This window comes from Nyctibius grandis, chromosome 10 (assembly GCF_013368605.1).
Source record: "Nyctibius grandis isolate bNycGra1 chromosome 10, bNycGra1.pri, whole genome shotgun sequence".
Taxonomy (NCBI): domain Eukaryota; kingdom Metazoa; phylum Chordata; class Aves; order Nyctibiiformes; family Nyctibiidae; genus Nyctibius; species Nyctibius grandis.
Window position 1 is genome coordinate 22,185,480 of NC_090667.1, and position 12,965 is coordinate 22,198,444.

Sequence of the window (12,965 nt, forward strand, 5' to 3'; positions counted from 1 at the left end):
GGCTTGCCCGGTCCCCAGGGCAGCATAGGGCTGCCTGGCCCCCCCGGTCCCTCTGGCCCAGGGGTAGGTATTTGCAGCACCCCCAACCTGCTCCTTGGCCGTTCCTGGTGCCCCGTGTTCAGCCCTTGATTTCTGCTCATGTCTCCCTTGCAGGGCCCGCCCGGTGTCCCCGGGTTGCCAGGACAAGTGGTGAGTGTGTTGTCCCCCCGGCCTTGGCTGCCATTGCTGGGGGGCACTCGGCTGCCTGGCAGGCTGTGGGACCCCCCGTGCCCCAGCCCTGCTCTTACCGCCCGCAGGGGGAGAGTGGGAAGCCGGGCGTGCCGGGCAGGGACGGTGTGCCGGGGAAGGATGGCGAGGCGGGGATGCCTGGGAAGATGGTACGTTGCTGCTCACCCCATCCTGTCCCAGCGGGAGCCCAGCGGGGCTCAGCCTGGGGCACCCGCAGCCGAGGCTGAGGGCTGTGCTGCTTGTGCCAGGGCATTCCAGGACCTTCGGGCCCTGCTGGTCCCAAAGGAGAGCCAGGGGACGCTGGAGCCCCGGGGCAGGTGAGTGCAGAGCTGCCCCAGCAGCGTCCAGGAGCTTCCCTGGTATTGCCGGGCCGGGATGACAGGGAGCATCCCCGGGCAGCCCTGCTCACCTGCCCCTCTTTCCCCTGCGTCCCAGGCCATCGCTGGCCCTCCCGGCGCCAAAGGCGAGAAGGTAAGGAGCCAGGGTGCAGGGCGGGGGGACCCCCACCCCTCGGTGCTGCCAGAGCCCCCAGGGCAGGCAGGGGTCTGCAGGGTGCTGGTGCCCACCGCGGGCAAGTCTGAGCACCCGTGTGTCACTGCAGGGCGAGCCGGCGCTGCTGGAGGGCGTGCTGCTGGGAGCACCGGTGAGTTGGCCCCATCAACCTCGTCCCCCCCGTTAACCTCATCCCCTGTCCCCCACTCTTGCCGTCTCCCCTAACGCTGCTCTCCCCACGGCAGGGCTCCAAGGGCGACCGAGGCTTGCCCGGCCCCAAGGGTGAGAAGGTGAGCGCTGCTCGGGGGGCCGGCGGGGAGGGGGCTATGGGGGCCCTGGGCTCCCTGGCTGCCTGGCCACGGCTGGAGGGCCCGGCCATGGCTGCTCCCCCCGTGCATCATCACATGCCCCTGCTTTTTGCCTGTTTCCCCCTGGCAGGGGGAGCCGGGAGGATTCGGGGAGCCAGGAGATCCTGGGGAAGATGTGAGTAGGAGGCACAGGGGGGCCAGGGGGTGGGTGCTGGGGGCGGTGGATGCTGTCGGGAGGGAGGACCTGTGCCCCTGCCACCCACCGCCCAGCCCTTTCTGGTGGCTTGCTGTCTTCGCAGGGAGCCAAGGGGTCCTCTGGAGCCAAAGGGGAGAAGGTGAGTGTCCCCTGGTCCCAGGGGTGCTCCCCAGCCCTGGGGGGCCGCTCTGGGTGGCACAGTGCCCCTGGCACCCCCGTACCCACCAGCTAGGGGACACACCATGTGCTCTGCCATCACACAGGGATTGCCGGGTATCGGTATGCGGGGACCGCCAGGACAGGACGGGTCTCCAGGCTTGAAGGTAACCTCTGTACCTGTGTTACCCTGGCTCTCACCGCGTGCCCAGGTGCTGCCCCAGCTTGGCCAGCTGAGGGAGAAGCATGCTCCTGGGGGCTGTTTCCCTGAGCCCCATCTTTTTCATCCTTACTCCAGGGTGACATTGGCTTGCCAGGACCACCGGGTCCCCCAGGCTTAGCAGGCATTGCTGGGACACCAGGACAGTCTGGCTTGAGAGGGGAAAACGGGCAGCCTGGCCCCCCAGGTTCCCCAGGAGAGAGGGTAAAGGCTACTGCCAGTGCTCACTCTCACTGGTCTGGGTGACGCCGGATCCTCAGGCAGTGCCAGCGGGGTCCCTGCAAGCCCCACCGGCTCCCGGATGCGTGGTCCCTGCCCACTCACTGGTATTTCCCTGCCAGGGCTTGATCGGCTTTCCCGGGAGAGACGGCACCCCCGGACCACCAGGACCTGCAGGGCCCCCGGGGCCAGCCGTGAGTATGGGGCTCTGGTGCCGCAGCGTCCCTGGGGGGTGCAGGCTCTGCCCTGGCTCCCCGCCGGCCCGGGCAGGGTGATGGGGACCCACCCTGCACCTTCCCAGCCCCAGCCCCTGGGACTGGGGGTTGCCGGGGGCTCCAGCACAGGGTGGGAGCTGCTGCGGGAGCCCCAGGGGTGCTTTGTGGGGCACCTTCGTCCCGTGGCTCGCTCACCCCTCTCCTTTCTTTTAGGGCATACAAGGGGCCCCTGGCCTGAAGGGTGACAAGGTAGGACAGGGGCAGGGCTACACCCCTGTAGCATGAGGGATGTGGGGCTACTCCTCTCATGGGGCGTCCCTGCTGCAGCCACACCCAGGTGATGCTGACACCACTCTGGATGGTGGCACATGGGATCCTGCTCTGTGCCAGGCACCCGGGGCGGTGGGGGGGTCTGCGGGGTGTCTGCTGGCATGGGGGGGACATGGCATGGCTGGGAGGGGTGGTAGGCAGCAAGGACAGGGACGAGCTCTTGCCTTCTCCTGGCAGGGTGCCCCAGGGGCCGGGCTGCCAGGAGCCAGAGGCGAGCGCGGAGACCCAGGACCACGGGTAGATATTGCCATGGCCCCACTGTGGCCCCCTGTGTCCCCACCACTAGGGACAGGAAATCCCATGGTGGCAGCCCCGAGGGGACAGGGAGCCAGCACCACGCCTGTCCCCAGGGTGGAGTGACGCTGGGGGTGCCCCCATCCCAGACCCCCTTCTCACATCCCTTTCTTCTCGCAGGGTGAAGACGGGCGCCCAGGGCCAGAAGGCGACCGCGGGCCGGCAGTAAGTACCCCTCTCCCTGGCTGCCCCCCGGCCATGCCCCTCCCTGACCACCCCTCTCCTCTCTCCTGCAGGGCTTGCCTGGGAACCGGGGAGAGCGTGGGGACAAGGTAAGGGACCCTGGGGGCTGGAGAGCAGGGGGAGGCGCATGATGCACCCCCAGGGATTGGGGTTCCCAGGGAGGTGCTGCCCGCTCCCCACCACAGATCCTTGCAGCATCTCACCATCTCCCCTTCCTCTCAGGGAGACGTTGGGGCCCCGGGGCCCAAAGGAGACAAAGTGAGTCCCTGGGGCGGGGGGCAGTGGGAGGGAGGGCAGCAGTGCTGCCCCCCCCCCACTCACCCCTGAATCCTTTGGGCACGTAGGGCGATACTGTGGTGGTGGAGGGCCCCGCCGGAGCACGGGGCAGCAAGGGGGAGCCGGTAAGAGATGTCCCCATTCTCCCTGTCCCCCCTCTGCCTCGTCCCTCTTGTCCTCATGGGCAGGGGCTCTCCTGTGCATCCCCCTCCCCAGGGCCCTGCCTGCCCTGCCTCTGGCCCAGGGCAGCTCCCAGCCCCACGGGTTTGATCCTGTACCCTCTCTCCTGAGTGGCACAGGACAGACCCCCACACCTTTGCCTGCCAGAAGAGCTGGGGGGGCTTCTTGCTGCTGAGGGACCCTCCCTCACAGAGCACATTGTCCCCTCTCCTTCAGCCACCCCATGGGCCTCTGTGTCCCTGCCCTGGGGGATCTGTCCTCCCCACACTGACACGCATCTGAGCATCTCCCAGTCCCCTGACCCCTCCCCGTGTTTCCCCCTTTGCAGGGAGACCGTGGCCTGAAGGGCACAGAAGGGGACAAGGGGAACAAAGGAGAGCAAGGCATGCCTGGAGAGAAGGTACGGGGCTGGGGGGGCTTGTGTGGGGCTGGAGGTGCTGGGTTGGGGACCACGGAGGGCTGCAGGCAGGGTGATGGATAGAGGGACCAGGGCATGGTGGCATCCCTGCATCCCTGCACCCCACGTGCTGGTGCTTGTGGGCACCCTGGCACAGTGCTTGGCACCCCGGCAAGGGGAGCTGCCAGAGTCAGCCTCGGAGGCCACCATGGCCATGCCGTGGCCGTGCCATGGCTGGAGCTCTCCCTCCTGCCCTGGGCCGATCTGGGTTTCTGCTTGCAGGGGGCAAGGGGTGAGCAAGGAGAGAAGGGCTCCACAGGCTTCCCTGGGGCACGCGGCCCTGGTGGGCAGAAGGTAAGGAGCTGGGCACCCCTCATCACCAGGGGGGTGCCGGAGGGGTGCTGGGGGTGCTGTCCGCCTCGCCTGCCTTGACCGATGCCTCTGCCTTCCCCAGGGAGAGGTTGGAGCGGCGGGAGAGCCTGGTGAGCCGGTGAGGAGCTGCGTCTCGATGCCACTGCCACCCCATCACGGGGCAGGAGCAGACCCCCCCATCACACTGTGTGCTCTCGTGCAGGGTCAGCCTGGCCGCAATGGGATCCCTGGAGCCCGGGGGGAGAAGGGGGACATGGGACCCCTGGGCATGCGTGGCCCCAAGGTGGGTTGGCCCCTCCACCTGCTGGTGCTCTCGCGGCCAGGACCCGCGCCGGCTCGGCGAGGCTCTGACTCCCCTCCTCATCCCTGCAGGGTGAGCGGGGCATGAAAGGCGCCTGCGGCCTCGATGGCAACAAGGGCGAGAAGGTGAGTGGGTGCCCGCGGGGTGCCACAGGAGCCCGGATGGTGCCTGGAGGCTGCGGCACTTTGGATCCCCTCTGCCAGCCAGCGGGAGCAGGGAGATGGCCGAGGCCGGAGCTTGGCCCCGCGGCAGGGGCATGGGGTCCCCTCCTCTGCCCGCGGCTCTGGGGTGAGCATTGGGGGGCGCAGGACTGACCACCCTGCCTCTCTCCTGCCCGCTGTAGGGAGAGCTGGGGATCCCGGGGCGCTCAGGGCTGCCGGGGAGGAAAGGCGAGCCGGTAAGCACTGCGCTGGCGTCGGGGAGGGACAGGGACACGCAGCCACAGCTGCTGACGGATGTCTGCTTTGTTCCCCAGGGAGAGCTGGGTCTGTCGGGACCACCGGGCATCCCCGGGAAGGAGGGGCTCATGGGACCCAAGGTAGGTCAGGGCAGTGCCAGGAAAAGCTGTGCTGGCACTTCAGTCCCCCGGCTGCCTGTCCCCCGGCTGCCTGTCCCCTGCTGCCTGCTGTTCCTCTTTGCAGGGTGACCGGGGATTCGACGGGCAGCAGGGAGCCAAAGGAGACCAGGGGGAGAAAGGAGACCGGGTGAGCAGGCTGGAAAGGGATGGTGTGCGTTGCGCCGTGTTGCTTTTACCAGGACCCAGCCTTCGTCCGAAGCACATCAGAGCCAGATGCTCCCAGAAGAGCCGTGTGGTGCTGCTCTAAATTGTGTCACTGAACTATAAGTGACAACAAATCCTCATTCTTTACAAGAAGGCACCAGTGCTGGTGCTTCAGGGATGCCCAGCTGCGGGGTCGGAGGATGCCCGTGGCACCTGCTCTGGGGCCAGGGGCTCCGACACCCCTGACCTCACCCTCTGCTCTCCCACAGGGCGCCCCGGGCATTATCGGTGGCCCTGGTCCCCGGGGCAGTGATGGTGCTCCTGGCCCCCCCGGTCCCCCAGGGACCGTTGGCCCCCGAGGTCCTGAGGGCATGCAGGGCCAGAAGGTGAGTCCACACCACAGGTGGCCCTGTCCCCAGAGTTAGTGAGGGTTTGGTGGCATCAGGAGCCATGTCCCAGCTCTGTCCCTGCCCTGCCAGCTCGCTGGCTTTGGGGTCCTCCCTTGTGTCCCCCTGCCCAGGGGATGGGAACCTGGGGGGCTGGAACACTGCTTGTCCTGGGGCTGGGCTTGACCCATCCCCGTCCCCATCCCTACCTGCACAGGCGTCCCTAGGGTGCAGGGATGGGGAAAGCAGCACATCCGTGGTGCTGGGGAGGGCAGAGAGGCTTCAGAGCCACCAGCCAGTCCCTGAGCACGTGTCCTTTGCAGGGGGAGAGAGGGCCCTCCGGACAGACGGTGCCGGGGGCCCGCGGAGTGCCCGGTGTCCCCGGCGAGAGAGGAGAGCAGGTGGGTGAGCGGGTGCCCAGCCCTGGGCGGGTGAGCCCCAGCCGGGGCCAGACTCCCACCTCCCCTCTGCTTGTCCCTAGGGCAGTCCCGGCACCCAGGGGCTCCGTGGGGAGAAGGGGGAGCCGGGCATGACGGTAAGGAGCTGGGAGGGAGCCGGCACGGGCTTGTGCTTGGGTCATCAGGGTGGGATGGGGCGCTGGATCTGTCCCACTACTGCTGATGGAGGGGCTTCCCCCACCTCCGGGCTCTGCTCCAGCACATGGCCCTGGGGAAAGGGTTTTTCTTCCTCTCTAATTGCACCGTCCCCTGTTGTGTCATGGGTCCTTTGCCCCTCCGCGTGCCTGGCAGGAGGATGAGATCCGCACCTTCGTCAGGCAGGAGATGAGCCAGCACTGTGGTGAGCATCCCCCACCGTGCTGCCCCGGGGCTAGGGCTCTGGCCCACACTGCCCCTGACCCCCTACCCCATCTCTCCTGCAGCCTGCGGCGGTCACTTCCCACGGCGCCTGGATTCACGTGAGCACTCAGGTTGCAGCTCTCCCTTCCTAACCCCCTGCCCCTGCCCCAGACGTGGCACCGAAGGGGTCCCGGCACCCAGGCGTGCTGCCGGTTTTGGGGGGGCTGGAGGCAGCTGGGACCCTCCAAGACCCCCTTGGTCAGGGCCAGCATCAGCATGGGACCATGCGTAGGGAGGAGGGGTGGTGCATGGCAGGAGTGATGCACAGCAGGGATCCCCAGGGGCAGCCAGCTCAGGATGGTGCCAATGGGGTCTGGGCGCTGCCAGGGTCTGCCCGATCGGGAGGGGACCACGGGCACTGCACCCCATCCACGCTTGGGTGCCGGAGCTGGGGCAGGCAGGCTTGCAGGGGCCAGGGCTGGTGGAAGGGAGGGTGGGATGGAGGGGTGGGATGGAGGGATGAGGGCAAGGGCTGGGCTGGGATGAGGTGGGTGCTTTCTCTCCAAGGAGGCTGGGAGGCTCAGGCCAGGAGCAGCATCCACTCTGCCCAGGGAGGAGGAAGAAGCGTCCGCCAGGAGAGGGAGCACAGCCAAGCAGGTGATGGAGAGCCCCGAGGACCCACAAGATCTGACCCCGTGGGCACATGTGCCTCCCTGTGCCCATCCCCATCCTCCTGGGCTCCCAGCAGGTGCTGTCTCACTGGGCAGCAGCTGCTCCTGCCTGTCCCTCCTCCGGGAGCCCCCGGCAGCCCTGGTCTGCAGTGCAGAGAGAGGAGGGGGTGTCCCCAGGTCCCCCATCCCTGGCCATGTATCCTGGCAGGCTGCAGCAGTGCCAGGGCAGTGCTGGGCTGCTCCGCACCTGCAAGGGCTGGTTTCCCCCTGGGAGACAGCAGGGAAGTGCCCCGGGTCCCCTCACCTCCTCCCTGATGCCTGCGCCGTGTCCTTCCCCTCGCAGGGCTCTTCCCCACCCAGCCGTTCCCCGCTGGCAGCGCTCACACCGTCCCTGTGCTCAAGCTGTTGCACACTGAGGAAGAGGAAGGTGAGTGTCATCCCTCTGCTTTTAGTCCCCATCCCACTCGTGGGAGCCAAGGGATAACCCATCAGTGGCTGTGCTGCCAGACCCAGGGGGCTTTAATTAAAGAGCTGGGAGAGGAGAGGGCAGCAGGGAGTATGCGTGCAGGTGTGTGCTGTGTGCGTGCAGGCGCGTGCAGGGCCGGGGCCGTGGCTGGGGGACGTTGGATGGTGGGGACGGAGGGGGAGGCGAGGGCTGCTCACGCCCAGCACTATTTCCCAGGGCAGGACAAGCGGGTGATGCTCGACACTGACGACCTTGAGTATGAGAGTGTGTACGGGGAAGAGGAGGACTACGATGAGGTCCCGGAGATGGACAGCTCGGAGCAGCCTGCGATGGGTGGTGAGCTTCCCTGCACCCACCTGGCAGTGGGTCCCCGCACCCTCTGACTGGGGGGATTTGGGATTTGCAGCCCTCTGGCTGGCACCCAGGCAGGGTGCGTGTTCCCCATCACAGCGCTGTGCTGCATGTGCCATGCGGATCTCATGCTCTGTCCCCCTCACCGAAGCCACCACCAGCAGTGACGGGTGGTTTGCTGGGCCCGTGGGACCTGCTGCCCCTGGCAGATTTTCTGTGCTCCTGAATGTGAGCTGCAGGAGGGGATCCCAAAGCACCCTGGAGAGCAGGGAAGCCCCTGCAGCAGCAGCAGCATGCAGAGGGTCCCTCTGGTGCCCTTCCAAGGGACGCTGGAACCATTGCGTCCCCGTGCCACCTCCCTCCCGGCTCTTGGCCTTTGCTGGCAACTGCCCCTGGGAGAGAGTTTGCCCAGAGCCGCAGCTCCTGCCCTCACTGCTAGTGCTCAGGCAGGGCAGGAGATGTCCCCTCTGCCCATGCTCAACCAGGAGCCATCCCCTGCCCTCCCCTTCTGGGGTTCCTCCTCCTCTGCCAAGCGGGTCCAGCTGCCTCCACGGCCGGGGTGCTGCTGGCTCCTGCCTGCCCTCACCATCGCCGTCTGACCCCGCAGCTGAGCCCTGCACTCTGCCGCTGGACGAGGGGGACTGCCAGCACTACACGCTGCGGTGGTACTACAACCAAAGAGTCGCCGAGTGCCGGCCCTTCGTCTACAGCGGCTGCTGGGGCAACCTCAACCGCTTCGACAGCAAGGAGGAGTGCGAGCGGCACTGCGGGCAGCGCCCAGGGGCAGGTAGGCACTAGGCACGGCACGGCTGCCAGCACCGCCAGCATCCCCGCCTGGTGCCACGGGCTCAGCCGATGCAGAGCCACGGGGACAGTGCTGGTCCCCCACCCCGGCACTGACGCTGCCTCGCCTCTCCCTGCAGGTGCCCGCGGCGTCGCTGGCAGCAGGGCGGGCGGGCGGCCGAAGGCGTAGGCGCGGGCAGTGTCTCGCAGGGCTGCCCGGCGGTGGGGCCCAGCTGCTGCCCGGCCGTGGCTGGGCTGCCTGTGGTGGCAGGGGCTCCGTGCCCACCAGCCCCCGGCAGGAACCTGGTGCTATTTCTAACGTGTCTTTTTGCTGCTCACAGGTTTTTCCTTTCGTATCAGTTTTATTGCCCGTTAAGGTGAAATTTATATCAAATGGGAATCCACACCCCCTCCAAGGCTCGTAGCCCCCGTTCCCACCCGGAGGTTTCCTGGGCTGTTCCCAGTTTGATTTTTAACTTATTTGCTGCCAATGGGATAGCTCTTTGCCCTGTGCCCCCTCTCCAGCTGCCCGGGAGCAGAGCTGGGACTTGCCATGGTTGGGCTCCCCTTCCTTCATCTCACACCCTTGTCCCCTTCCCTGCCCCCCTCCAGGTCCCCAAAAACCCATCCTGCTCTCCGCTCTCTGCCAGGGGAGGCTGCCCGCATCCCTGGGCCAGGCGGTGCCTCCCTGCACAGCATCCCTCACCCTCCACCCTGCAACCAGCTCCAGCTGAATAAATTTCACCTTAACCTCAACTGGGACCCGGTTCCCCTTTTGCGGCTGCAATGGTTTGGCAGAGCCCTGCGGGGGGGCCGGAGGCTTTCTCCGTGCGCTGCCCTCCAGCTCACACGCCTGCCAGCTGCACGGCTGTCTTTAACCCAGGGGGTGTGTGCCTGCACCCCCTGGCCCGTCGGGGAAACCCTGAGGATGGTGCTACGTTAGAGGAGGTTCCTACTTGCCTACGCTCGCTCTCAAAGGCTTTGTGAAAGCGATGTGGGCTCCCTGGGGCCCACAGCCCCTGCCTCCTCCCCCCAGCCCCAGGGCCAAGTGGGGACGTGCCCCCCACCGCCTCAGGGCCCAGGGGGCTGCGGGCTGCCGGGTGGGCTTTGTGGTGCCCACACGCGCCGCTGCTCTATGTGTATATCTGTATACAGCGAATGTGTATGTGTACCAATGCGGGGGGGTGTCACATTAAAGCTGCGCTCACAGGGAGATGCCACGCTTCTTGGTGCGCTGCCGGAGATGCCCGTGGGGTTTGGGGCCAGCTCTTGAGCCAAGCGTGCCCCCTGCCCACCCCAGCTGGGATGCCCTTCCCATGCTCACTGCTGGCAGCGCTGCCTGGGGGTCCTCACCGCCCCTGGGACCCTGGTGCCGCATCCCTGTGCTCGGCACGTGCCCGGCTGACACACGCCAGGCCATGACCCCCCAGCCGGGCTGTGACATGTCAGCACGTGAGGCTGCAGTGCTGCGTGATGCGCTGGGTGAATCAGCGCTGACGGCTAATTTTGGCTACTGGCGGTCAGTTCCTGGGCGTCCCCGGGAGGGGAACAGAGCCGGTGTTATTTCCCTGCCACTGCCAGGGAGGCTGGCACGGGATAGGTCACCCTGCGGCCACAGGGGTGGGCAAGACCCCCAGCAGTCTGAGCCCCAGCCCCGGGTGCCCTGGCTCCTCGCCCTGGCCAGCCCTCTGGGCTGAGCACCCACCAACTCATCTCATGTGGGTGTCTGCCCAGCCTGAGAGCCCCTGGGTGCTCCCACAGCCGCTAAGGGGGGAACTTTGGGGCAAAACCCTTCTGCGTGGGGCTCACCCCACAGCAATGTCTACAGGCTGCTCCCCACTGCGGGCAGCAGGCAGAGGAGCTGGGCCAGGCTGGACTGGTGCAGCTGGGCTGCAAACCAGTGGCGTCACAGTTGGACTGGGTGCAGGTGAGCTACAGACCAGTGGTGTCCCAGTTGAACTGGGTGTAAGTGGGCTGCAAACCAGTGGCGTCCTGGCTGCAGCTGGCTGCAAACTGATGGCCCAAGCAGCACCCTGGGGTGACACAGTGGGAGGTGACGTGTCCCTGGCCAGGGAGTCCATCAGGACGGCAGTGCCAAACTGGCACCGGGAGATGTCCTCCTGGACAAGCCTCCTTGTGTGGCACAAGGCTGGGGGTCTGGCACTCGTGCTGCCAGGACCACGGGCGCCGGCCAGCAGTGACATGCATGTGCGTTCTTCTCCCTTCCTTAAGTGATTAACCGAGGCTGACAGGAGCAGGAAGGCTCAATTAGACAGATAAAAACATCACGAGTCAGATGTGAAATAACTACGCCTGGGCCGCCCCGGGTTCCTGGAATCCCCTCCAAACACAGGGGATGGAGCTGAGGGGGCAACCGCCCACCCACGGCCCGGGATGATTTCATCTGCTGTTAGGCAAAAATGTATTAATAACATCGTGTCCCCCGCCGCGGGTCACTGTCACCCCCTCTGCGGGTCAGAGGTGGAGCTGGGGGCAGGATAAGAGCCAGGGCTTGGCAGGGAGCAGGGCAAACCCCCAGCTCGTGGTCCCCACACCCAGGGCGCATCGCCTGAACGTCTGGGGGACAAGGACCTGCTGGAAATGGTGAGGTTGCACCCTTCGGTGGTGCTTTCCAGGGGGATTTATCTGGGAAATGGGTTGCAGGGGGTTGGATGCTTTTCAGTGCCTGCTTCCCAGTGAGTTAAACTGCCTCCAGCTGCCTGGTCTGGTACTTTCCGAAGGGTTTCACCCAGGAGATGGGTTGCAGGAGGTTGGGTGCATTTCACTGCCCTCCTTCCAGCTGGGCAAACCCCACCGCGGGACTGATCTGGGGGAGCAGGATTTGTGTGGCGGTGCTCGCATGCTTATGCTGACCCCCACCCCACAGCACAGCAACCTGCCTCGCTGGGACCCTCTTGGCACCAGGGCAGGGGCCGGGGCAGAGGAAGATGCTGAGGCTTGGCACAGCTCAGTGCATGTGGCCAGACTCATGCCCTCGTTACCCCGCTGCCACTGAGCTGCTGTGTATTTTAGACCAAGTGGCTCGTGTCCTTTCTGGTGGGGTGGCTTTTGTCCCAGAGAGCCCAGCAGCCCCACAGGGGACAGCATCCACCGGGGAAGGCGTGGGAGGAGGAAAGCCCCACAGCTCCCCTAGCCCCGAAACCTGGGGCATGTCACACTTCCCTGGCCAAAGGGCAGGTCTGGGCTGGGGAGCAGCCACAGTCCCCATGCTGCCACCCCCCTGGGTGGGAACGTCCCTGGCAAAGGGCTGGAGGGTGTGAAATGGAGGGGACAGCCAGCAGCTGGCCAGGGGTTGCGGGAAAGGATGGGAACACCCAGCCGATCTGCTTCCCACATCCCCTTCAGCCTCCCCAAAACCGCCCACACATGCAAAAAGGTTAAAATCAGGGTGGAAAACTGAAGGCTCCCCAAAAGGGAGGTGAGTCCCCACCACTGGGCATGGCCAGCTGGAGCAGGGGGCGGGGGGCTCTGTGTGGCACCCCAGAGAGGACGCATCCTGCCTGGGGGCTGCGGGGCCACGGCAGCGTGGCTGGGGGATGCTCAGCGCCAGCTGTGTGCTCCCTGCAGGCGCTCCCGGCCGCGCTGCGCTGCAGGACGCTGCTCACCTTCCTGGTGGTCCTCGGGGCGCCGGCGAGAGCCTGGAAGGGGCCAAGCGGTGAGCGGCTCCTGCCAGCCCCCCGAGCTGGGGATGGAAGCAAGCTGACGAGGCAGGAAACCACCGGCGCTAACGAGATGCTGCTGGGTCTCCCCAAAATGAGGAGGGGTGACCATGGCTCTGGGGAAGGGTCTCATCCGGACAAAGCCAGCCCGCTACCGCTAGAGGGGTCAGCGAGAACAACGTTGCCCTGGCCAGTGAGCCCAGCCGCCAAGAGACCTGCTCCTGGGAAAAGGACGAGAAAAGTGTCCCTGTCACTTGATGTCCCCACCCACGTACTGGAAATCCTGCTTGACCTGGCCAGAGAGAAGGAGCTGCAGGCCAAGGCGGCCGCCAACGCCGAGCTGATGGCCCGCCTCGGGCGCAGGAAATAAATAACCCTCCCCGGTGTGGGCACAGCTCCTCGGCCGGGGCTGGAGGGGGCAGTGAGGCTGCCGGGGGGCACGGGCGCAGGAGCACAGGGTGGCATCGATGCGGTGCCATCGGTGTGCCCGTGGGGGACTGCGGACACGGCACCTCGTCCCCCTGGTCCCAGTGCCCATGTCACAAGCAGCAGCCACAGGGGACTTGGTTTAATAACCATCACCTCGGCACCATGGGAGAAGATACAGCCGGGTTTGCCTTTGTCGGGGCCGGCGCTGGAGCACAGCCGGGCCCCAGGCACCACGGGGATTTCTGTGCCCGGCTTCACTCCCTGCTTGCCCGCTGCTGGGCTGTCTCCAAAGGGCTGCGTCCAGCCAGGCAGGT

At 66.4% G+C, this 12,965-nt stretch overlaps 2 protein-coding genes across 2 annotated transcripts in view; both read left to right on the forward strand.

Annotated features, from left to right (window-relative positions):
* The window catches only part of COL7A1 (collagen type VII alpha 1 chain), a 31,805-nt gene extending 23,073 nt beyond the window's left edge, over positions 1–8,732 (forward strand). Inside the window, 36 exon segments of the mRNA XM_068409404.1 lie at positions 1–63; positions 154–189; positions 297–377; positions 477–545; positions 664–699; positions 830–871; positions 966–1,010; positions 1,159–1,203; positions 1,328–1,363; positions 1,488–1,547; positions 1,679–1,804; positions 1,942–2,013; positions 2,248–2,283; positions 2,542–2,601; positions 2,779–2,823; positions 2,895–2,930; positions 3,064–3,099; positions 3,186–3,242; positions 3,626–3,697; positions 3,977–4,048; positions 4,149–4,184; positions 4,269–4,349; positions 4,439–4,492; positions 4,711–4,764; positions 4,843–4,905; positions 5,009–5,071; positions 5,358–5,474; positions 5,798–5,875; positions 5,956–6,009; positions 6,224–6,272; positions 6,355–6,402; positions 6,839–6,928; positions 7,286–7,369; positions 7,625–7,744; positions 8,367–8,546; positions 8,683–8,732. Of these exon segments, the coding sequence (XP_068265505.1) occupies positions 1–63; positions 154–189; positions 297–377; positions 477–545; positions 664–699; positions 830–871; positions 966–1,010; positions 1,159–1,203; positions 1,328–1,363; positions 1,488–1,547; positions 1,679–1,804; positions 1,942–2,013; positions 2,248–2,283; positions 2,542–2,601; positions 2,779–2,823; positions 2,895–2,930; positions 3,064–3,099; positions 3,186–3,242; positions 3,626–3,697; positions 3,977–4,048; positions 4,149–4,184; positions 4,269–4,349; positions 4,439–4,492; positions 4,711–4,764; positions 4,843–4,905; positions 5,009–5,071; positions 5,358–5,474; positions 5,798–5,875; positions 5,956–6,009; positions 6,224–6,272; positions 6,355–6,402; positions 6,839–6,928; positions 7,286–7,369; positions 7,625–7,744; positions 8,367–8,546; positions 8,683–8,732 (2,346 nt within the window).
* Positions 8,733–9,785: 1,053 nt separating this feature from the next.
* UCN2 (urocortin 2) lies at positions 9,786–12,592 on the forward strand. The gene is made up of 3 exons (XM_068409406.1): positions 9,786–9,791; positions 10,371–10,469; positions 12,131–12,592. The coding sequence occupies exons 1-3, from the start codon at positions 9,786–9,788 to the stop codon at positions 12,590–12,592; spliced, it is 567 nt and encodes a 188-aa protein (XP_068265507.1).
* Positions 12,593–12,965: the final 373 nt, after the last annotated feature.

Excerpts from the sequence above, each read along its gene's own strand:
- UCN2 (XM_068409406.1), top strand. Across the intron at positions 10,470-12,130 it reads CACAGTTGGACTGGGTGCAG|GCGCTCCCGGCCGCGCTGCG; the intron begins GTGAGCTACAGA and ends TGCTCCCTGCAG.